The sequence below is a fragment of the Melospiza melodia genome, chromosome 23 (assembly GCF_035770615.1).
Source record: "Melospiza melodia melodia isolate bMelMel2 chromosome 23, bMelMel2.pri, whole genome shotgun sequence".
Lineage (NCBI taxonomy): Eukaryota > Metazoa > Chordata > Aves > Passeriformes > Passerellidae > Melospiza > Melospiza melodia.
The window spans coordinates 8,716,383-8,740,478 of NC_086216.1; the positions used below are offsets into that span (position 1 = coordinate 8,716,383).

Genomic DNA, 24,096 nt, shown 5'->3' on the forward strand with positions numbered 1-24,096 from the left:
GCTTTGTTTGATTTTGGGGTTTTGTTTTGTTTTTTTGGGTTTTTTGTGTTTTTTTTTTATTTTGGGGGTCTTTTTTGTTTTGTTTAGAGTTTTTGTGTGTTTGTTTTTTGTTGTTTGCTTTGGTTTTGGGGTTTTGGTTTGGTTTAGTTTTGGGGTTTTGTTTTTTTTTTTGGTTTTTGGGTTTTTTTGTATTGGTGGTTTTTTTTGTGGGTTTGTTTTGTTTTGCTTTGCTTTGTTTTCGTTTGGTTTTTTGGGGTTTTTTGGGGTTTTTTGGGGTTTTGGGGGTTTTGGGGGTTTTTTTTTTGCTTTCCGTTGTTGGTTTTTTTTTGTGGGTTGTTTTGATTTGTTTGGTTTTGGGGTTTTGTTTTGGTTTTGGGGGGTTTTGTTTTTTTTTTTTTTTATTTTGGGGTTTTTTTTTGTTTTGTTTGGAGTTTTTGTGAGTTTGTTTTGTTTTGTTGGGGTGTTTTGGGGTTTTGTTTTGGTTTGGTTTTTTGGGTTTTTTTGGGGTTTTTTTTTTGTTGGGTTTTTTTTTGTTTGTTTGTTTGGTTGGTTGGTTGGTTGGTTGGTTTGGTTTGTTGGGGTTTTTTCCCCGGGAGATCTTTATCCCTGTTTTTTTGTTGTTGTTGGGGTTTTTTTTCTTTTTTTTTTTTTTTTTTTTTGTTGTTGTTTTTTTTTTGTTGTTTTTTTTTTCCACTCCTCTTGTGCCACCTGCTGACCACAGCTCGGTGTCCCGCAGCCCCGGAGCCTCCCCGCTCCCTTTCCAGCATCTCCCGGTTTTTTTCCTTCCTACACCCCTCTCCCACCGCCAGCATTATCCACGATGCTTCACCAAAAAAATCCCGTTAAAAACAACTCCGAGCACTTTGAACCCCGCTGGATTTTTTTCCCCCGTGACACCGCAAAGCCCCAAAAATCAACAATTCCCCTCGCTGCTTTTATCGGGGGCTGGAGGAGCACAGGGGATTTTCCCACCTTTCCAACCCTCGATTTTGGGGATTTGGAGGAGCAGCAAAGCTGCAGATCCCGGCTGGCCAAGCAGAGGGCACTGCTGGCTCACGATTCCAGCCCGGGCTCTGCTCTTTGGGCCCATCCCAAAGTCCTGGCACAGAAATCCTGTGGGATCTCAGCGCCTCAGGACTGATGTGCAGAGTGACCGAGACCACCCTTGGGGGGCTCGGAGGTCCTGGATGTTGCCAGAAGTGTCTGGTGGCTGGACTTTGATCCTGCACGGAGACGACACCTGTATGAGGATGGGAGGATCTCACTGGGGTAAATGGTGAAGGGATGGGTTAATTAGAGTGTGAAACACAGGGTTTGGGATTTCTGTACAGGGGGGTCTGGAGAAGTAAGATGGAGGAATTGGAGCGTGTCCTGTCCTTCTTCTTCTTCTTCTTGGCCTCCATCTTCTGTGTGATGGTGGCACTTTGGGATTGGTTATTACTAGAAGTGCACCGGTTAATAAGGGTAGAAGGTATTGGGGAAAAATGATAAATATTGTATACGTAACTTCGGGTATAAAGATAAGTGACCGCCCCGGGGGCTCTCAGTGTGCTCATGGCTGGCTGCTGTGCAGACCTCTGTCGGGCCGAGAGAAAATCTTTTAGATAAACAATTAATGAACACCGAGACCGAGAAACGATCAGAAGTCTCTTCTCGTCCTTTGAAGCGCGGGCTGTCCAAGGCCATCCGAGCCTTTCCAGGCCACCTAAACAGCCGAGAAACCGACAGAATCCCAGGAGCAGCAGCTGAGAAACCAAACCCGTGTCCCCTCCATCGCCCTGATTCCAACAGGTCCTTAAAAATCCAGGAACGATAAGTTCAAAAGTGGGAATAACACCCAGTCAAACAGAGCAGTGATGGAGAGCACTGGGCAAGTGCTGAAAATAGGAAAACTGGGGGGGGGAAATAGATAAAATGGGCACAGGCAATGAGAGCCTGGCCCAGTTTGGGGTTCATCAGGATGTCCTGACACCCAGCTCCACCCCAGAGCCACAGAGCGGGTTCCTCACAAAAATCCACTAAACTTTCCTATTTTTATCCCATGGATTCTGAAACGGAAGATTTTTTTTCTTCTTTTCCCTGCTGATGTTTATTAGAAATCCCTGGGGAGGGAATCTCCTCCCCTCATCCCCTGCAGCTCCTTCTCACTCCCATCCCCATCCTCTCCACTTTTCCTTTTATTTTGCTGATGGAAAAGGACAGAAAGCAGCCGGGAGGAAGACGAGGATGCAGAAAACCTTTTCAAGTTGGATCTCAGCTGTACCAGAGCATCCCCAAACCCCTCGGAGGTCCCCACAGTCCCCTGTGCGCCACCTCATTACTCCATTTATTCATTCCTAATATTCCCAGTGTCAACATTCCCATTTTTCCTCACTCCTGACCACTCCAAACCCCAAATGCTGCAGGGCTGAAGCTCTGGCGGGGGATGTTGGCTGTTCTGAGAGGCAGGTTCGGGTTTCCAGCGCTTCGGATGCTCCTGCAGCTCCCGATGCATCCCAGATATCTCCGAAACCCGATACCCCGGGGCCGCGGGGCTGCGGCTGCCATGGAAACGCGCCGGTGCCATCCCAAAATGGTTTTCTCTCTGTTTCACCTAACCCGGTTAGAGAGAGGAGTAATGGCCCTGGGGAGCCGTAACCGGATCGGCCCCGCGCCGGAGGGAGCCGGGATGGTGGAGCCGGCCGTGGGTCCTGCAGGGATTCGAGATGGATCCTGCTGGGAGTTCGAGATGGATCCTGCCGGGAGTTTTGAGATGGATCCTGCAGGGATTCCAGATGGATCCTGCAGGGATTCGAGATGGATCCTGCCGGGAGTCTGAGATGGATCCTGCCGGGAATCTGAGATGGATCCTGCCGGGAATCTGAGATGGATCCTGTTGGGAATCTGAGATGGATCCTGCCGGGAGTTTGAGATGGATCCTGCTGAGAGTTTGAGATGGATCCTGCAGGGATTCGAGATGGATTCTGCCGGGAGTTTGAGATTGGATCCTGTCAGGAATCTGAGATGGATCCTGCCGGGAGTCTGAGATGGATCCTGCCGGGAGTTTGAGATGGATCCTGCAGGGATTCGAGATGGATCCTATCAGGAACCTGAGATGGATCCTGCAGGGATTTGAGATGGATCCTGTCAGGATTCCAGATGGATCCTGCCAGGAGTTCGAGATGGATCCTGCAGAGAATTCGAGATGGATCCTGTCAGGAATCTGAGATGGATCCTGCCGGGAATCTGAGATGGATCCTGCGGGAGTTCGAGATGGATCCTGCCAGGAATTCGAGATGGATCCTGACGGGAATTCGAGATGGATCCTGCCGGGAGTTTGAGATGGATCCTGCCAGGAATTCGAGATGGATCCTGTCAGGAATCTGAGATGGATCCTGCCGGGATTCGAGATGGATCCTGCAGGGATGCGAGATGGATCCTGCCAGGCTCTCACAGGAACTCCCCGGGGACATCCCTGTCCAGCCCAGAGCTTTGGGAAGTGCTTGGGATTGTCTGATCCCCCCTGGGAAGGATCTGGTCCCTCCTGGATGGCACTTGGGAATGGCCTCAGCCCTTTGGGAAGGGCCTGAGACCCCTGGGAAGATTCTGAGATGCCTGGGAAGGATCTGAATGGCACTGGATGGCGCTTGGCAATGGCCTGAGCCCCCTGGGGAAGGGTCTGATCCCTCCTGGATGGCACTTGGGAAGAGCCTGAGACCCCTGGGAAGGGGATGATCCCCCCTGGCAGGGCCTGAGCCCCTTGGGAAGGGGATGATGGCACTTGGAATGGTCTGATCCCCCTTGGGAAGGGTCTGACCCTCCCTGGGAATGCTCTGATCCCCCCTGGGTGGCACTTGGGAAGGGTCTGGTGTCCCTGGGAATGTTCTGATCCCTCCTGGGTGACACTTGGGAAGAGTCTGAGACCCCTAGGAATGGTCTGAGCCTCTTGGAAGGGCATGATCCATCCTGGGTGGCACTTGGGAATGTTCTGATCCCTCTGGATGGCACTTGGGAAGAGCCTGAGACCCCTGGGAAGGGGGATGATCCCCCCTGGCAGGGCCTGAACCCCTTGGGAAGGGTCTGGCCCTCCGATGGCACTTGGGAATGGGCTGATCCCCCTTGGGGAAGGGTCTGACCTCCGGTGGAGCCGGATGCCCCCCGGGGTGGCACTGGGGAGGGGAGGGGGGTCCGGGTCTGGGGAAGGGGTCTGATCTGTAGGACTGGGCTGGCTTATTCTGATCTCCTGAATGGCACTTGGGAATGGTCTGATCCTCCTGGGAGGGGTCTGGATGGCACGGGATGACCTTGATGGCACTGGATCCCTCCTGGATGGCACTCGGGACGGGTCTGAGCCCCTCGGGAAGGGCCCCGAATCCTTTGGGAAGGCTCTGATCCCTCCTGGGAAGGGTCTGATCCATCCTGGATGGCACCAGGGAAGGGCCTGATTCTCTTGGGAAGGGCCTGATCCCTCCTGGGAAGGGTCTGATCCCTCCTGGATGGCACTTGGGAATGGCCTGAGACGCCGAGGAATGGTCTGAGCCCCTTGGGAAGGGCATAATCCCAACTGGATGGCATTCAGAGTGTTCTGATCCCCCCTGGATGGCCCTTGGGGAAAGCCTGAAACTCCTGGAATGGTCTGATCCCTCCTGATGACACTTGGGAAGAGTCTGAGACCCCTGGGAATGGTCTGAGCCTCTTGGGAAGGGCATGATCCATCCTGGGATGCACTTGGGAATGGTCTGATCCCCCTTGGGAAGGGTCTGACCCTCCCTGGATTGCACTTGGGAATGAACTGAGCCCCCTGGGGAGGGCACGATTCCCCCAGATGGCACTTGGGAGTGTTCTGTTCCCTCCTGGTGACCCTTGGAAAGCCCACAAAGGCTCCAGGAGGGCTCAGCAGCAGGTTTTGGCCCGTGAGGTGATTCAGGAGCCTCATCCAAGCCCCTGGGTGCTGCAGCCAGCGAGGGAGGGCTGGATGTGCCCTGTGGGATGCGCACAGAGAGGGGACGGGGCAGCCACACGGCCCCAGAGCCATCCCGGACACCAATCCGGGCTGAAAATCCATTTCCCATCCCAGCGGTGCCGAGAGCCAAACCCCGCCCGCCCGTCAACCCCGGAGCCAGCAGGGGCGGCTGAAGCCGCTTCCCCAGCTCCTTCCTGCTCGTCTCGATCCCAGCCCAGCATTTCAGCCCGGCGCCGAGGTGTGAAACGAGCCCTGTCCGCTCGCAGCCCCAAACAACGCGGCCAGAGCCGGCCGGCATGGATCCCCGGGCACCGGGAAAGGCTGGGAGGCGTTGGGAGCAGGGAAACTGAGGCAGGGCTGGCACCGCGGGAGGATTCGGTCTGAGGAGGGGCTGGGGCAGGGGAGCTGCAGCCTCGTTCTTCTGTGGGAATGGGAGTTTGGGGCTGGGCTGCCGGTTATAATGGCAAAAAATGGCCCAAAATTTACCAAAAATGGCAACACAAAAAAGGGGGGAGGGGAAGGGAAGGGAAGGGAAGGGAAGGGAAGGGAAGGGAAGGGAAGGAAGGGAAGGGAAGGAGGGAAGGGAAGGGAAGGAAAGGAAAGGAAAGGAAAGGAAAGAAAGGAAAGGAAAGGAAAGAGTAAGGAAAGGAAAGGAAAGGAAAGGAAAGGAAAGGAAAGGAAAGGAAAGGAAAGGAAAGGGAAAAGGAAAAGGAAAGGAAAAAGGAATCTCAGAGGGAGAGTGTAAGAGGAAAGAAATCACTGAGCAGGGCCTGGGCTTCCCCCACCAGAGGGATTCAGGAGATGCTGAGCCCTGAGCCTGAGAAGCTGGGGAGGTGAGGCTCGGTGATTCCCGTGGTGTGTCCAGCCAAAATTCCACTTCAGACTGGAAAATGGGAATCGTGGAATCTCAGAAAGGCCGGGAAATCCCTCGGACAGGACCCCACGAGCAGGGATGCGAAAGCACCCGCAGCCAAACCCAGGGCTGGGAACGAGCCCGGGATCAGAGCGGGACCCGTGGAGGGCTCCGAGCGCTTTTTCTCCCCCATCCCCCGGATTTATTCTCCCTTCCCTGCCCGCTCGGGGCCGTTCATTTCCCCACCCTCCCCTCGGGGCCGCTCTCCCTGGGGCGGGGGGCTCTGTCGGGGCCATCAGCGCACACCCGCCCCCGGGCCCGCTGGAATTTTAATTGCAATCGCCGCTCCCTGGGCTCAGATAAGGCGCAGCATCACCCCCCGGCCCTTTGGGGACCCCCTCGCTGTCCCACGGGGCACCAGACCCGAACCATGGAGTCACCCTGACCCCTGTCCATGCTCTGCCGGTGGGACAAACTGGGACAAACTGGGAGGAGCTGGGGCTGTCCCACGTCCCTGTGGCAGCGTCCCCCTCCCCCTCCCGCAGGAGCTTGGTGGTCCGCGCTCCTTATCAGCGCTTATCTGCCGCAGCCGCTCGCTAATGTGACCTTAATGGAGCTCAAATGGACTCGATTTGTCTGATTGCGGCTCAGCCCAGAGCCCGGCACCCCCTGCCCCCCTCCCTCCCTCCCTCCCTCGGCTGCCTTGGTTTGGAAACACGAAGGGAAGGGAAGGGAAGGGAGGGAAGGGAAGGGAAGGAAGGGAAGGGAAGGGAAGGGAAGGGAAGGGAAGGGAAGGGAAGGGAAGGGAAGGGGAAGGGAAGGGAAGGGAAGGGAAGGGAAGGGGCTGCTCCTTCCTCAGGGGCAGCCGGAGCCCCCCGGATGGCACGGAGAGACCCCCGGCACTGTTCCCTGCTCCCCCCTGATCCTTCTCCTTGCTCTCCTTCTCCTGCTCCTCCTGCGCCCCCGAGCGGGGCTGGCAGTGCCCGGTGCCCCCCGCCGTGCCCGGAGATGCTGCCCACGCCCTTCTCGGTGCGGGACATCCTCGAGCTGGAGGCTCCCGGCCATCCCCGAGCGGCGCAGGACGAGCCGCGGCCGCGTGAGTGCCCGGGGACCCCGTTCCCCTTTATCCTCCCTTTTCCCTTTATTCCCCTGTTTTTTACCCCCCTGGTTTTTGGTTTTTTTTTGTTTTGTTTTGTTTTGTTTTGTTGTTGTTTTTGTTTTTTGTTTTGTTTTGGGGTTTTTTTTTTGTTTTTTTGGTTTTTTTTTTTGTTTTTTGTTTTTTTGTTTTTTTGTTTTTTTGTTTGTTTGTTTGGGGTTTTTTTGGTTTTTTTTTTTTTTTTTTTTTTTTGGGTTTTTTTTTTTTTTTTTTTTTACGGTTGTTTGGGGGCATTTTCCGGCATCCCGGCGCGCCCTCCGCATAACCCCCGCGCATCCCCGCAGCTCCCTCAGGGAAACGGGACGCTTAATAAAAAAAATTTTAAAAAATAGAAAAAGGGGGGGGGGGAAATTAGGAAATTTTATCCCAGAATTCGTGTAACACCTTAATAAATATAATAAAAAAAATTTTAAAAGGGAGGGGGGAATTTTATTGAGTTCTCAATGAATATCACAGGAAATTCATATTAAATTTACCAATAGAAAAAGGGGGGGGGAATTAGGAAATTTTATCCAGAATTCGTGTAACACTTAATAAAAAATAAAAATAATTTTAAAATTTTAAAAGGGGAGGGGGAATTTTATTGAGTTCTCAATAAATATCGAGGGAAATTCATATTAAATTTACCAAACAGCTTAATAAAAACAATTTAAAAATAGAAAAAGGGGGGGGAATTAGGAAATTTTATCCAGAATTCGTGTAACACCTTAATAAAAATAATAAAAAAAATTTTAAAAGGGGAGGGGGGAATTTTATTGAGTTCTCAATGAATATCACAGGAAAATTCATATTAAATTTACCAACTAAATTTACCAAACAGCTAATAAAAAAAATTTAAAAAATAGAAAAAAGGGGGGGGAAATTAGGAAATTTTATCCAGAATTCGTGTAACACCTTAATAAAATATAATAAAAACTTTTAAAAGGAGGGGGGAATTTTTTTTGAGTTCTCAATGAATATCACAGGAAAATTAAAATTAAATTTACCAACTAAATTTACCAATAGAAAAAGGGGGGGAGAAATTAGAAATTTTATCAGAATTCGTGTAACACCTTAATAAAATATAATAAAAAATTTTAAAAGAAGGGAGGGGGGAATTTTATTGAGTTCTCAATGAATATCAAGGGAAAATTCACATTAAATTTACCAACTAAATTTACCAAACCGCTAATAAAAAAAATTTAAAATAAAAAAAAAAAGGGAGGGGGAAAATTAGGAATTTTATCTAGAATCCGTGTAACACCTTAATAAAAAAACAAAAATAATTTTAAAATTTTAAAAGGGGAGGGGGAATTTTATTGAGTTCTCAATGAATATCACAGGAAAATTCATATTAAATTTACCAACTAAATTTACCAAACAGGAAAATTCATACTAAATTTACAACTAAATTTACAATAGAAAAAGGGGGGGGGGGGAATTAGGAAATTTTATCTAGGATTCGTGTAACACCTTAATAAAATATAATAAAAAAAATTTTAAAAGGGGAGGGGGAATTTTATTGAGTTCTCAATAAATATCAAGGGAAAAATTCATATTAAATTTACCAATAGAAAAAGGGGGGGGGGAAATTAGGAAATTTTATCCAGAATTCGTGTAACACCTTAATAAAATATAATAAAAAATTTAAAAAGGGAGGGGGGAATTTTATTGAGTTCTCAATGATATCACAGGAAAATTCATATTAAATTTACAAAGTGTCACCTTTACTTTCTGAACCGCCAGCCCTCCTCCACCCTGTTCCCAGGGGACGCCGTTCCCCGTTCCATCCCTCCCTCTGGCCGGGACCAGAGCCGGATTTGGGTCTGATTTTGCTTCGTTCCCCCGCTGCCGCAGGGAAATCGCCGCTCGCCCCGAGCTTTGCGGCCGGTGCGGAGCCGGGGGAGCCCCGAGAGGCGCCGGGGCGGCCCGCGGGTTCTGTTCTGTTCTGTTCTGTTCTGTTCTGTTCTGTTCTGTTCTGTTCTCGCAGCTGCTGGAGCTGGAGCGGCGCTCCCAGCGGCAGAAATCCCTGTCCGGGCCCGAGCGGGAGCGGCGGGCGCTGCTGCTGCAGCTCAGCCCCGCACAGGTGAGGATCCGGTTCCAGAACCGGCGCTACCAGAGCAAGCGGCAGCGGGCGGGAGCGTGCCCGGAGCCGGCGGTGCCCGCGGTGCCCCCGCGCACGGTGCCGGTGCCGGTGCCGGTGCCGGTGCCGGTGCGGGATGGCGAACCCTGCCCGGGGCGCTCCCGGCCCTTCCCGGCTCCCCGGGGAGCTCCCGGGCCTTTCTCCTGCAGCTCCTGCCCGGGGGCAGCGCTTGGTGCGGCGTCCGCGCGGTGCCACCCGGTGCCACCGCCGGCGGTGCCCAGCGCCAGCGCCAGCGCCCGGCCCATGCCCGCGGGGATCGGCAGCGGGAGCCGGGGATACGGGGACGGGCACCGGGACGGGCACCAGGATGGGCACAGGGATGGGCACAGGGATGGGCACTGGGATGGGCACAGGGATGGGCACCGGGATGGGCATCGGGACAGGCACAGGGACGGGCACTGGGGCGGGCACCGGGATGGGCACCAGGATGGCACAGGGATGGGCACAGGGACGGGTACAGGGATGGGCACAGGGATGGGCACCGGGACGGGCACCGGGACAGTGCCCCGTGCTCCAGAGCCCAGCCCCGGTCGGGCAGCAGACACAGCCAGAGCATTCCTGCCAGCCCAGAGGATTCCTGCCACTCCAAAGATTTCAGCAGCCACATCCAAAGGATTTCAGCATCCAAATCCAAAGGATTCCTGCCAGCCCCAGAGTAGTTCAGCATCCACCCCAAAGGGTTTCAGCAGCCAGATCCAGAGGATTCCTGCCTGCCCAGAGGATTTCAGCAGCCAAATCCAAAGATTTCTATCAGCCCAAAAGATTTCAGCATCCAAATCCAAAAGATTCTTGTCAGTCCCAGGATTGCACATCCAGGTCCAGAGGATTCCTGCCAGCCCAAAAGGATTTCAGCATCCAAATCCAGATTCTGCTAGATCCAAGGATTTCAGCGGCCAAATCCAAAGGATTCCTCCCAGCAGCCAAATCCAAAGGATTCCTGCCAGGCCCAAAGACTTCAGCAGCCTCATCCCAGAGGATTCCTGCCACCCCAGAGGATTCCTGCCACTCCAAGGAATTCAGCAGCCAGATCCAAAGGGTTCCTATTATTGACAATATTTAATGCTTTGTGTTCCTGTAATTTCTAGATTCATTTTTGCCAGCCCAAAGGATCTCAGCACCCACATCCAGAGGATTCTTGCCAGCTCAGAGGATTTCAGCAGCCAAATCCAAAGATTTCTCTCAGCCCAAAGGATTTCACTATCCAAATCCAAAGGATTCCTGCCAGCCAAAGGATTTCAGCAGCCACATCCAAAGGATTCCTATTATTGATAATATTTAATGCTTTGTGTTCCTGTAATTTCTAGATTTATTCTTTAAATCCCAAAGGATTTCAGCAGCCATATCCAAAGGATTCCTGCCACCCCAAAGAATTTCAGCAGCCAGATCCAAAGGGTTCCTATTATTGACAATATTTAATGCTTTGTGTTCCCTGTAATTTCTTGATTAATTTCTGGATTGTTTTTCTCAATAAGTCCCAGCACAGGTATGGATTTCTGCCTTTATTATTAATATTATTGTTACTATTATTATTATTATTATTATTTGCAAGTAAAAACTGAACAGCGCAATTGTGGTTTCGCTCTCTTGTCATTTCTCACTTGGTATTTGAATTTTACCATCTGCAATTTGAACCTGAGCATCCAAACCTGAGCAAAGAAAAATCAAAACCAAATCCTGATGATCCAGGCAAAAATCAACTTTTCGTCCAAGTTTGGGAATTCCACAGGGAATTCCTTTTCCCTGCAATTCCTCAAGAAATTCATTTTCCCTGATATTCTACAGTGAATTCCTTTTCCTGCAGTTCACAGGGAATCCTTTTCCCTGCGATTCCACATGGAATTCCCTTTTCCCTCAATCCCACTGGGAATTCCATTTCCCCTGCAGTTCCACAGGGTCCTTTTCCCTGTAAATCCACAGGGAATTCTCCTCACCCTTGAATCCCACAGGAAAATCCCTTTCCCCTGCAATCCACATGGAATTCCATTTTCCCTGCAGTTCCACAGGGAATTCCCTTTTCCCTGAATTCCACAAGATCTTTTTCCCTGCAATTCCACAGGAATTCCATTTTCCCTGCAGTCCCACAGGGAATTCCCTTTTCCCTGAATCCCACAAGATCTTTTTCCATGCAACTCCACAGGGAATTCCCTTTTCCCTGCCCTGGGAGAAGCCCTGGGCTCGCAGCGCACGGGGCTCACCCGAAATCCCCAACGACACCGGGATTTCCTTGGAGCTCCAGCCACAAATCCCAGTGAATCTCCCCCAAATAAAGGCAGAAATAAGGAAGGAATTATTTTCTTTTTTTCCCCCAGGAATAAAAGCCTGGAATTGGAATGGCGAGAGCTCCGGGCAAAGCCCCCAGGGACGGGCTGGGATTGTTGGGATCGATGGTCCCGTGGGTCCCTCCCAGCTCAGGATATTCCCAATTCCTCCATAATTCTGCCCAAAATTCCCTTTCTCTGCCCAAACCCAGGCGCCAGCATTGCAGCCCCTGAGCTTCCCCAAGCTTGGGGTGATATTCCCAAACCAGAGGCTGCAGAAGGAAAAAAAAAAGGGGGCTGGAAAAGCCAAGTTTGGGGCACGTTTGCACAAACCGGCGGCTGTAACCAAACACCTCCTGTAAAATCAACAAAGCCCGAGGGGGATTTGAGGGAAATCTTTTGTTTCCCTTTTTAAGAGTAAAAAAACACCAGGCCCGGCTAAACGGGATGGGTTTTGGAATTAAGGAGGCGTCAGGGCTGATATTCAGCAGGAAAAGGGGTTTGGAGACAGCAGAGGTGGAGGAGTCACTGATAAATTCGTATTTAGAGATTTATTGAAATAGAAACTGCCCGCAATTCTCGGGGATTCTGCTCGTGAGCATCCCCAGGAGATGGATTTGCCTTGGATGGCACCAGGTGAGTTTTTATTCCCTTTTTTTCCCACATCCCGGGGGATCCCGAGGCTGCTGGGGTTGTTTTCCTACAACCGCAAATAAATCAGATCCTCAGGACAGGATCTGCTCCAGCAGGCGGCTCCCTTTGTGTGTTTTTCTTGGATTTTGCTCCTTTGGGTGGCCAAGACTTTGTTGTTAAAGGTGTTGAGGCTTCTTAAATGAACCGAGGGATTGGTCTGAGGTTCAGACTTGAACTTTCAGCCTTTTCCATGCCAGGATTTGCCTCTGGAGCTGCTCTCCCTGGCTTTTAAATCATCCCCAGGCAGCTTTGCAAAGCTTTGACTTTCCCCGTTTTCCCGAGACGCTCGGAGTTCATCAAGGGGATGCCTTTGAGGAAAACCCCTCAAATAAATTTTAAACCACCCAACCCTTTTATTTCTCTGCTTTTCCCTGTGGAAGCAGCGCTTCCCAAATAGCTCAGAGGTGGAAATCATTCCATTTGAGGAAAACCCTCAAAATAAATTTTAAAACCACCCAACCATTTTATTTCCGTGCTTTTCCCTGTGAAGCAGCATTTCCCTGAAAGCTCAGGAATGGAAACCATTCCCATCACAAATTTAAAAACCGCCAAACCCTTTATTTCTCTGCTTCTCCTCTGGAAGCAGATTTTTCCCGAAGAGCTCAGGGTGAAATCATTTCCATTTGAGGAAAACCCTCAAAATAAATTTAAAAGCCACCCAACCCTTTTCTTTCTCTGCTTTTCCCTGTGGAAGCAGCATTTTCCCGAACAGCTCAGGGGTGGGAAATCATTCCCATTTGAGGAAAACCTCAAATAATTTAAAAACCACCCAACCGTTTATTTCTCTGCTTTTCCCCCTGAAGCAGCGTTTTTCCCGAAGAGCTCAGGGGTGGAAACGCTCGTGGGAGGATTTTCCCAACAGCTCCCCGTGAGCGAGGGGCGCAGAGCCGGGACTGGGGTGATGATGCAGAACCTCCTCCAAGGATGCTCTTCCAGAAAATCCCAGTCTGGACGCATTTGACCCCAAATCCAGGTGCTCCTCTTCAGGCCCGGGGGGATTTGTGAGGCAGAGAGAGCGAAGGAGGCGCAGAGGGGCGGCCGTGACCCCCCAAATCACGGGAGGGACTCCGGGCGCGGGATGGGGAAGGCAGCGCCCCAAAGCCGAGCCCCGGGCAAGGGCGGGACCGTGCCGGGCGCTCCAATCAGCCCCGGGGGGTTTGGCCCGGGCCGGATAAATGCGGGCAGGGCCGGGCGGGGACGCAGCGAGCCCCGGGCATGAGCTCGGCCCGCACCCCCCCGGCCATGAGCGGCTCCCCCGGGCCCGGCCCCGCACGGCCCGCAGCTCCTTCCTCATCCAGGACATCCTGCGGGAGCCCGAGCGAGCCCCGGGCAGCGGGAACGAGGAGCGGGGAGCGTGCCGGCGAGGGGAGCGGCGCGGCCACGGGAGCGCCCCCCGAGCGACCCCAGCCCAGCGGAGCCCCCGGGACAGCGCGGGGAGCAGAGCCGGGTAAGCCGGGGGAACGGGAACGGGATGGAACGGGAACGGGAACGGCCGTGCTGGGGCGGGAGGGTAGCGGGAACCCATCGGGGATGGATCGGGAATTGATCGGGAATTGATCGGGGATGGAGCGGGGATGGCTGTGCTTGGGACAGGAATGGATTGGGAATTGATCGGGAATCGATCGGGGATTGGAGTGGGGATGGATCGGGAATTGATCGGTAATTGATCGGGGATGGAGCGGGGATGGATTGGGAATGGATCGGGAATGGCTGTGCTTGGGGACAGGGAATGGATCGGGAATGGATCAGGGAATGGATCGGGAATGGATCAGGAATGGATCAGGGGTGGATCAGGGAATGGATCCAGGGATGATCAGATGGATCGGGAGTGGATCAGGAATGGATCGGGAATGGATCGGGAATGGATCGGGGATGGATCGGGAATGGATCGGGAGTGGATCGGGAATGGATCAGGGAATGGATCAGGGAATGGATCAGGGGTGGACCAGAATGGATCAGGGGTGGATCAGGGATGGATCAGGAATGGATCAGGGGTGGATCAGAATGGACCAGGAATGATCGGGGTGGATCAGGGGTGGATCAGGGATGGATCAGGGAATGGATCAGGATGGATCAGGGATGGATCGGGAATGGATCAGGAATGGATCAGGGGTGGATCAGGGATGGATCAGAAACGGATCAGGAAGGGATCAGGGGTGGACTGGGATGGAATCAGGAATGGATCGGGACATCTGCTGTGCTTGGGACGGGGAATTGATCAGGGATGGACCAGGAATGGATTGGGAATGGATCAGGAGTGGATTTGGGATGGATCGGGAATGGCTGTGCTTGGAACAGGGAATGGACTGGGAATTGATCTGGAATGGATCAGGAATGGATCAGGGATGGCTGTGCTTGGGACAGGGAGTGGATCGGGAGTGGATCGGGAATGGATCAGGGATGGCTGTGCTTGGATCAGGGTGGATCACAAATGGATCAGGAATGGATCAGGGATGGATCACAAATGGATCAGGAATAGAACAGGACAGTCTGTGCCTTCCAGGGTGGATTGGAAAGGATCGTGATTGGATCAGGAATGTCTGAGTCTGGGATAAGGAATGGATCAGGACAGCCTGCGCTTCGATTGGGGATGGATTGGGAATTGATCAAGAATTGTCTGAGTCTGGGATAAAGGAATGGGTTGGGAATGGATTGGCATGGATCAGGAATGGCTCTGCTTGGATCAGGGATTGATCAGGGATGGATCAGGAATGGATCAGGGGTGTCTGAGCATGGATCAGGAATGGATCAGGAGAGTCTGTGCTTGGGTCGGATTGGGCATGGATCAGGAATGGCTCTGCTTGGATCAGGGATTGATCAGGGATTGATCAGGAATGTCTGAGCATGGATCAGGAATGGATCAGGGGAGTCGTGGCTGTGCTTGTTGAATCAGGGAATGAATCGGGGATGAATCAGGAATGGATCAGAGATGAATCAGGGATTGATCAGGAATGGATCAGGGATTGATCAGGGATGGATCAGGGGTGTCTGAGCATGGATCAGGAATGGATCAGGATCCAGACCCAGCTGCTGGAGCCACTCCTGGATTAAACCCCAGGAATGTCTGAGCTGGAGCAGAGGAGAATAAGGAATTCAGAGACTGAGTGAGAACCTTTCCCCAGTGCCCCAAAGGGCTCCAAGCTCAGAATCTGCCTAAAACCTTGCTTCAAAACCCAGTTTGATGCACTTCTACAAAAGCTTGGGAAAAAAAAATTCCCTTTAATCAGATCCCAGAAAAGGCACCTTGGGAAGGGGCTGCCCAGAGGGGGAGAAGCAGCGTCCCAAAATCCCAGTGGAACACAGGAATTTGGGACAAGATTTTTGGAGAGGGGCCTCAGCCTTTCCCTGCCCAAACAGCCCCAAATCCCTTTGGAATTCTCCAGCTCCGGCTCCGACAGCCCTGCCAGGGGAATTTTGGCTTTGCAGCCCAATTCTGTTAACAGGAATTCCTACATAAAAGCTCTGGGATTCCAGGGACAACCAGGATTCACGAATTGGGAATTCAATCCCTTGGGTTTTTTCTCGAGCTTCTGTTCACGCCTTAAGAAAATAAACGGAGAAATGGCCAAAAGCCAAAAGAATTGGCTGATTTCCATTTGGATAATGCTCAAAAAGGGATTAACTCCGGAAATAAATTTATCTGAGGGGTTTTAGCTGTTGTGGGTGAGACTTCCCTGGAGCTCAGCACCTTTGAATCTGGTGATCCATTGGGAATTTGTTGGAGACCCAAGGCCAGGTGTGAAGTTTGAGATGTTAAAGGGTTAAAACTGCCCTAAAATCTCTTGGCATTGCCTTGGAGTTATGGGATGGAATTTATGGCAGGAATTTGTTCCCTGTTCCTAACCCTGGGGATTGTATTCCATTCTGTCCTATCCCATTTAATTTGAGGATATTATTCCATCCTCACCTCTTTTATCAGGGGATATTACTCCTATCCCTGTTTGCTATTCCTATTCCAGCACTGGAAAATATCCCTTTTTGGGGATTTTATTCTACCCTATCCCTATTTCCACGCACCCCTTGGACCCCTGTTCCTAGAGAATTCTGCAAATTATTAATTAAAACCTGTGATTTAGGAAGACAAAATTCCCCTATATGACTCTCGCACCATTAAATTCAAACAAAGGAAATATGGAAAATAGGAATAAAAAATAGGAATTTTTTTCCTCTCTGTAAGGAGGAAATCCAGGTGATTTTGGTGGGATTTTGTTTCCAAGTGGGGATTTTGTTTCCTGGTGGGATTTTTTGTCCAAGTGGGAATTTTTATCCAAGTGGGAATTTCTGACCAGGTGGGGATTTGTGTCCAAGTGGGGATTTTTGTCCAAGTGGGATTTTTCCAAATGGGATTTTTGTCCAGGTGTGAATTTTTGTCCAAGTGGGAATTTTTTTCAGGTGGGGATATTTATCCAAGTGGGAACTTTATTCCGAGTGGGAATTTTTGTCCAGGTGGAAATTTTTGTCCAAGTGAGAATATTGTGTCCAAGTGGGAAAATCTTATCCACGTGGGAATTTTTGTCCAATTGGGATTTTTTTTTTTTTTCCAAGTGGGAACTTATTTCCGAATGGGAATTTGTGTCCAAGTGGGAATTTGTGTCCAAGTGGGGATTTTTATCCAAGTCAGGATTTTTGCCCGGTTGGGAATTTTTTTCCAAGTGGGAATTTTTATCCAAGTGGGGATTTGTCCAAGTGGAAATTTTTACCCAAGTGGGAATTTTGTTACTGAATGGGAATTTTCATCCACGTGGGGATTTTTGTCCAAGTGGGGATCTGTGTCCAAGAGGGGATTCTTGTCCAAGTGAGAATTTTTGTCTAAGTGGGAATTTTTATCCAAGTGGAAATTTATATCCAACTGGGAATTTTTGTCCAGATGTCCCATCCTATCCCACCCCAGGTGGGAATTTCTTTCCCAGTGGGAATTTTTGTCCAAGTGTGCATTTTGTCCAAGTGGAATTTTTATCCGAGTGGGAACTTTTGTCCAATTGGCAACTTTTTTCCCAGTGGGAATTTCTGTCCAAGTGGGGATTGTGTCCAAGTGGAAACTTTTTTCCAAGTGGGAACTTTTTTCTGAATGGAATATTTTGTCCAGGTGGGAATTTTTACCCAGGTGAGATTTTGTGTCCAGGCAGGAATTTGTGTCCAAGTGGGGATTTTTGTCAGGTGGGAATTTGTGTCCAAGTGGGGATTTTCATCCAGGTGGGATTTTTCCACATGGGAATTCTTGTCCAAGTGAGAATTTTTGTCTAAGTGGGAATTTTTGTCCAAGTGGAAATTTATATCCAACTGGGATTTTTTGTCCAGATGTCCCATCCTATCCCACCCCAGGTGGGAATTTCTCTCCCAGTGGGAATTTTTGTCCAAGTGGAATTTTTATCCGAGTGGGAACTTTTGTCCAGGTGAGAACTTTTGTCCAATTGGCAACTTTTTTCCTAGTGGGAATTTTTGTCCAAGTGAGGATTGTGTCCAAGTGGAAACTTTTTTTCAAGTGGGAACTTTTTTCTGAATGGGAATATTTTATCCAGGTGGGAATTTTTACCCAGGTGAGATTTTGTGTCCAGGTGGGAATTTGTGTCCAAGTGGGGATTTTCATCCAGGTGGGATTTTTCCGCGTGGGAATTTTTGTCCAAGTGAGAACTTTTGTCCAGGAGGGGAATTTTGTCCAAGTGGGGGTTTGTGTCCAAGTGGAAATTTTTGTCCAGGTGGAAACTTTTGTCCAAGTGGGGATTTTTATCCAAGCGGGGATTTTGTCCAAGAGGGAACTTTCATCCAAGCCGAAATTTATGAACAAGGGGGAATTTCTGCCCAAGCGGGAATTTCTGTCCAGGTGGGGCTTTGTGTCCAAGTGGGAATTTTTGTCCAGATGTCCTGTCCTGTCCTATCATATCCTATCCTAAGTGGGAATTTCTCTCCCAGTGGGAATTTTTGTCCAGGTGGGAATTTGTGTCCAAGTGAGAATATTTTGTCCAAGTGGAGATTTGTGTCCAAGCGGGAATATTTTGTCCAGGTGAGGATTTTTTTCCAGTTGTGAATTTTGTCCAGGAGGGGATTTTTTGTCCAGGTGGGGATTTTTATCCAGGTGGGAACTTTTGTCCAAGTGGGAATTTTGTCCAAGTCAGGATTTGTGTGCAAGTGGGAATTTGTTTCCAAGTGGGAATATTTTGTCCAAGTGAGAATTTTTGTCCAAGTTCGGATTTTTGTGCAGGTGGGAATTTTGTGTCAAGTGGGAATTTTTGTCCAGATGTCCTATCCTATCCTATCCTATCCTATCCTATCCTATCCTATCCTATCCTATCCTATCCTATCCAGGTGGGAATTTCTGTCCCAATGGAATTTGTGTCCAGGTGGGAATTTTTATCCTAGTGGGAATTTTTGTGCAAGTTGGGATTTTTGCCCAAGTGGGAATTTTTTTCAGGTGGGGTTTTTTATCCAAGTGGGAACTTTTTTCTGAATGGGAATATTTTGTCCAGGTGGGAATTTTTACCCAAGTGGAATTTGTGTCCAGGTGGGAATTTGTGTCCAAGTGGGGATTTTTGTCAGGTGGGAATTTTTGGACAAGTGGGGATTTTTGGACAAGTGGGAATTTCTGTCCAAGTGGGGATTTTCATCCAGGTGGGATTTTTCTGCATGGAATTTTTGTCCAAGTGAGAACTTCTGTCCAGGAGGGGACTTTTGTCCAAGTGGAAATTTATATCCAACTGGGAATTTTTGTCCAGATGTCCAATCCTATCCCAGGTGGGAATTTCTCTCCAGTGGGAATTTGTGTCCAAGCGGGAATTTGTGTCCAGGTGGGAATATTTTGTCCAGGTGAGGATTTTTTTTTCCAGTTGAGAATTTTGTCCAAGTAGGAATTTTGGTCCAAGTGGGTATTTTTGTCAGGTGGGAATTATTGTACAAGTGGAGATTTTCGTCCAGGTGTGAATTTTGCCCAAGTAGGAATTTTTGTCCAGGTGGGATTTTTATCCAAGCGAGGATTTTTGTCCAAGAGGGAACTTTCGCCCAAGAGAGAATTTGTGTCCAAGTGGGAATTTTATCCAAGTGGGAATTTTTGTCCAGATGTCCAATCCTATCCCAGGTGGGAATTTCTCTCCCAGTGGGAATTTGTGTCCAAGTGGCCATTTGTGTCCAAGCGGGAATATTTTGTCCAGGTGAGGATTTTTTTTCCAGTTGTGAATTTTGTCCAAGTAGGAATTTTTGTCCAAGTGGGGATTTTTATCCAGGTGGGAACTTTAGTCCAAGTGAGAATTTTTGTCAGGTGGGAATTTTTTTGTACAAGTGGGGATTTTTGTCAGGTGGGAACTTTTGTACAAGTGGAGATTTTCGTCCAGGGGTGAATTTTGCCCAAATAGGAATTTTTTATCCAGGTGGGATTTTTATCCAAGCGAGGATTTGTGTCCAAGTGGGAATTTGTGTCCAAGTGGGAATTTGTGTCCAAGTGGGAATTTTTATCCAAGTGGGAATTTTATCCAAGAGGGAATTTTATCCAAGAGGGAATTTGTGTCCAAGTGGGAATTTTATCCAAGAGAGACTTTGTGTCCAAGTGGGAATTTTTATCCCAGTGGGAATTTTGTCCAAGTGGGAATTTTTATCCCAGTGGGAATTTTATCCAAGAGAGAATTTTTGTCCCAGTGGGAATTTTTATCCAAGTGGGAATTTTATCCAAGAGAGAATTTGTGTCCCAGTGGGAATTTGTGTCCAAGTGGGAATTTGTGTCCAAGTGGGAATTTGTGTCCAAGTGGGAATTTTTATCCCAGTGGGAATTTTTGTCCAAGTGGGAATTTTTATCCCAGTTTTATCCAAGAGAGAATTTTTATCCAAGTGGGAATTTTTATCCAAGTGGGAAATTTTATCCCAGTGGGAATTTTTGTCCAAGTGGGAATTTTATCCAAGAGAGACTTTGTGTCCCAGTGGGAATTTTTGTCCCAGTGGGAATTTTTATCCCAGTGGGAATCTTTCCCCAATGGGGATTTTCCCAAGCATTTCTTCCCCGTTTTTCCCTTCCAGAAGCGCCGCCGGGGCCGTTCCTGCCCGAGCGCGGCCCCTCCGCGGCCCCACCGCCCCCCAGGCCGGGCAAACGCTCCCGAGCCGCCTTCTCGCACAGCCAGGTGATCGAGCTGGAGCGCAAATTCAGCCACCAGAAATACCTGTCGGCCCCCGAGAGAGCGCACCTGGCCCGGCACCTGCAGCTCACCGAGACCCAGGTGAAGATCTGGTTCCAGAACAGGAGGTACAAGACCAAGAGGAAACAGCTGGTGGCCGGGATGAGCCGCTCGGACTCGCGCCAGGAAGCGCCAGAATTCCCGGGAATGTCGCTGCTGGCGCTCAGGGCCGCCTGGCCCTACCTGCCCTGCCTCTACTACGTCAACTCCTGGAGCCCCTCCTGGTAGAAATGGCTTCTGTAGGTGGGAAGGGTCTGGTTTTCCATGAACCCAGAGAGGAAGGATTGCAGTGACAGCGTTTTGTAGTGGCAGCGTGAAAATGTCTCATCACTAACACCGGAATAACCAAAGAAACTTTTATATCAGTGTTTGATTGCAGTGCTCTGGGAATTGCCAGGGAATCCGTGGCTGCTCCATCCCTGGAGGTTCCCAAATCCAGGCTGGAGCTGAGGGCGCCTGGCCCAACCTGCCCTGACTCTACTATGTCCTTTCCTGTAGCACTTCTGCGTAGAAATGGCTTTTTTGGGTGGAAAAGTTTTGTTTTTTCATTAATCCAGAAGGGAGGGGTTGCAGTCGCAGGGTTTTGCAGTGGCAGCGTGAAATTGTCTCATCACTAACACTGAAATAATTGAGAAAGAGCCCCAAATTTTCATTGCAGTGCTCTGGGAATTCCCAGGGCAACCCATGCCTGGAAGTGCCCAAATCCAGGCTGGAGCTGAGGGCACCTGGCCCTACCTGCCCTGCCTGTACTGCATCAATTCCTGGAGCCCCTCGCGGTAGAAATGGCTTCTGTAGGTGGGAAGGGTCTGGTTTTCCATGAACCCAGAGAGGAAGGATTGCAGTGACAGCGTTCAGTAGTGGCAGCGTGAAAATGTCTCATCACTAACACCGGAATAACCAAAGAAACTTTTATATCAGTGTTTGATTGCAGTGCCCTGGGAACTCCCAGGGAATCCGTGGCTGCTCCATCCCTGGAGGTGCCCAAATCCAGGCTGGAGCTGAGGGCGCCTGGCCCAACCTGCCTGACTCTACTATGTCCTTTCCTGTAGCACCTCTGGGTAGAAATGGCTTTTTTAGGTGGAAAAGATCTGTTTTTTCATTAATCCAGAAGGGAGGGATTGCAGTCGCAGTGTTTTGTAGTGGCAGCGTGAAATTGTCTCATCACTAACACTGAAATAAGTGAAAAAGAGCCCAAAATCTTCATTGCAGGGCTCTGGGAATTCCCACGGCAAGCCATCCCTGGAAGTGCCCAAATCCAGGCTGGAGCTGAGGGCACCTGGCCCTTCCTGCCCTGATTCTACTACATCAGTTACCCCTGGTAGAAATGGCTTTTTTAGGTGGAAAATATAATTTTCTCCCTAAATTTGGCGTGTTTTAACTCTGTGTTGCCCTTCCTAGAGCAGGTTAGGGGTGGGATTTTTAGTGGCAGCACTGAAACCTCTCTGGTCACTAACACTGAAATAACCAAAACCAGCCCAAAATGTTAATATCAATTAATTCAGTGTTTGATTGCAATGCTCTGGGAATTGCCAGGGAATCCGTGGCCGCTCCATCCCTGGAAGTGCCCAAATCCAGGCTGGAGCTGAGGGCGCCTGGCCCTACCTGCCCTGGGGAATTCTTGGAGCACCTCCTGGTTTTTTTCATGAGGAAAATATCCAGTTTTTCCTCAAATTCAGAGCAGAAGGATTGGCAGTAGTGGCAGCTCAAAGTTTGCTCCTCACTAACGCTGAAATAACCCAAAAAAAAGCCCAAAATTTTCATATCAGTTAATTAATTCAGTGTTTGATTGCAACGCTCTGGGAATTGCCAGGGAATCCGTGGCTGCTCCATCCCTGGAAGTGCCCAAATCTGCCCTGGATGGAGCTTGGAGCCCCTCCCGGTAAAAAACTGCATTTTTAGGTGGAAAATGTAATTTTTTTTTTTTTCCCCTAAATTTGGGGTGTTCTAACTCTGTGTTGCCCTTCCTAGATCGGATTAGGGGGTGGGATTTTCAGTCCCAGCACAAACCGCCGACACTGAAATAACCAAAGACGTTTTAATTGCGTTTAATTCAGCAATTAATTCAGTTTGATTGCAGCGCTCTGGGAATTGCCAGGGCACCCGCGGCTGCCCCGTCCGTGCCCCTGGAGGTGCCCAAATCCCTTCCCCAGCCGGAGGTGCCCCGGGTGCCACCCTGGCGGGGACAATGGGACAATGACAGACGAGCTTTGCATATCCGGGTGTTGGCCCTGTGAGCGCTCCGGCACCTGCAGAGCAGCGGATCCCCGCTGAAAATGCAATTTCGGGGTGGCACTTGTGGCTTTCAAGCCCCAAATCACCCCGGGATTCCACGGACCTGCCCAAATCCCAGCGCTGGGGCACCACAACAGCGACGGGACGATCCCCACAAGTCGTTTTTGGGGGGAAATTTCCCGTTTGCACTCAGAGAACAGCAAAAATTCCAAATTTCAAAAATTAATTATACTTAAAATCTCATCGATTCCACGAGGAAAGGAGATTTCCTTTATCGCTTCCTTTTGTAGATGGAAAACATCCTTAACATTGGACATTAAGGAATATTTCCTTAAATATTTTCTGAATACTTCCTTGAATGAATTTTAATGGATTTTCTCAGCTGGAAATGCATTTTCTCAGCTGGACTAACTCTGCTGGAGCAGATTTCATCTCCTGCAATTAAAATCCACCCAGGTTTCCTCCCTGGGAAGCTCCAGGAGCGTTCCTGTGATTCCTGCTCTTCCCATGAAAATGAAAATTCCCTCCTGGAGCAGCCAGCAAAGGAGGGGAAGGAACTGCCCGGGTTTTCCCCTTTTCCACAGGAATTTTTGGGATTTCTCTTTCATCTGCTGAATCCTCCGAGCTCCCAGGCAGAGGAGGCGAAAATTCCGTGGCAAAACTGCGGGGAAGGGAGGGCAGGGAGTGGAGGACGCCGAGCTTGGAGCTGGGAATTCTTCCCTCGCTATCAGAATTTCTGCGCGCTGGAGGCCGAGCCGCGCCCGTGGGATTGGCGCTTTCAGGACAAGAACTTTTCAGAAAAGTAACTTTTCCTCTATCTCCAGCTCCGTTCTTGTGCCAGGGCCGGGCAGCCCCCGAGGATCCCGGATTGCCGAGGGAAGGACGGAGGGAAAATGTTACAAAATGTTCCCATCCCTGCTCTCATCCGCTGGCGGCAACAAAAATCCCTTTATTCACCTCAGGAAAAAAAAATAAAAATCCCTTTGTGACCCCCCGAGGGCACCGAACCCGCGGGGCCGCTGGAATCCAGCATGGACCGGGCTTAAGCTAAAACCGGCTCGGACACCGAGCTTAAACTAAAACCAGCATGGACAGGCACGGACAGCAAGCTTAAGCTAAAACCAGCTCGGACAGGCACAGATACCGAGCTTAAACTAAAACCAGCTCGGACAAGCACGGACACTGAGTTTAAACTAAACCCATCTCGGACAGGCACGGACACCGAGCTTAAGCTAAAACCAGCTCGGAGGCCGAGTTTAAGCTAAAACCGGCACGGACACAGAGTTGAAACTAAAACCAGCTCGGACAGGCACGGACACTGAGTTTAAACTAAAACCGGCTCCGACACCGAGCTCAAACTAAAACCAGCTCATGGAACGAGCTTAAACTAAAACCAGCTCGGACAGGCCCCAACACCAAGTCTAAACTAAAACCGGCACGGACACAGAGTTTAAACTAAAACCAGCTCGGACAGGCCCCAACACCAAGTCTGAACTAAAACCGGCACGGACACCGAGTTTAAGCTAAAACCGGCTCAGACAGGCACAGACACCGAGCTTAAATTAAAACCAGCTCTGACAAGCACAGACACTGAGTTTAAGCTAAAACCGGCTCGGACACCGAGTTTAAACTAAACCCATCTCGGACTGGCACGGACACCGAGCTTAAACTAAAACCGGCTCGGACA

General features: G+C 49.9%; 1 protein-coding gene across 1 annotated transcript; it reads left to right on the forward strand.

The window, feature by feature from the left end:
* The first annotated feature begins 13,239 nt into the window (after positions 1 to 13,239).
* NKX3-1 (NK3 homeobox 1) lies at positions 13,240 to 20,405 on the forward strand. Its single transcript, XM_063175128.1, is given in 4 exon segments — positions 13,240 to 13,300; positions 13,303 to 13,471; positions 17,347 to 17,417; positions 20,023 to 20,405. Coding segments are annotated over 4 exon segments (684 nt in total).
* Positions 20,406 to 24,096: the final 3,691 nt, after the last annotated feature.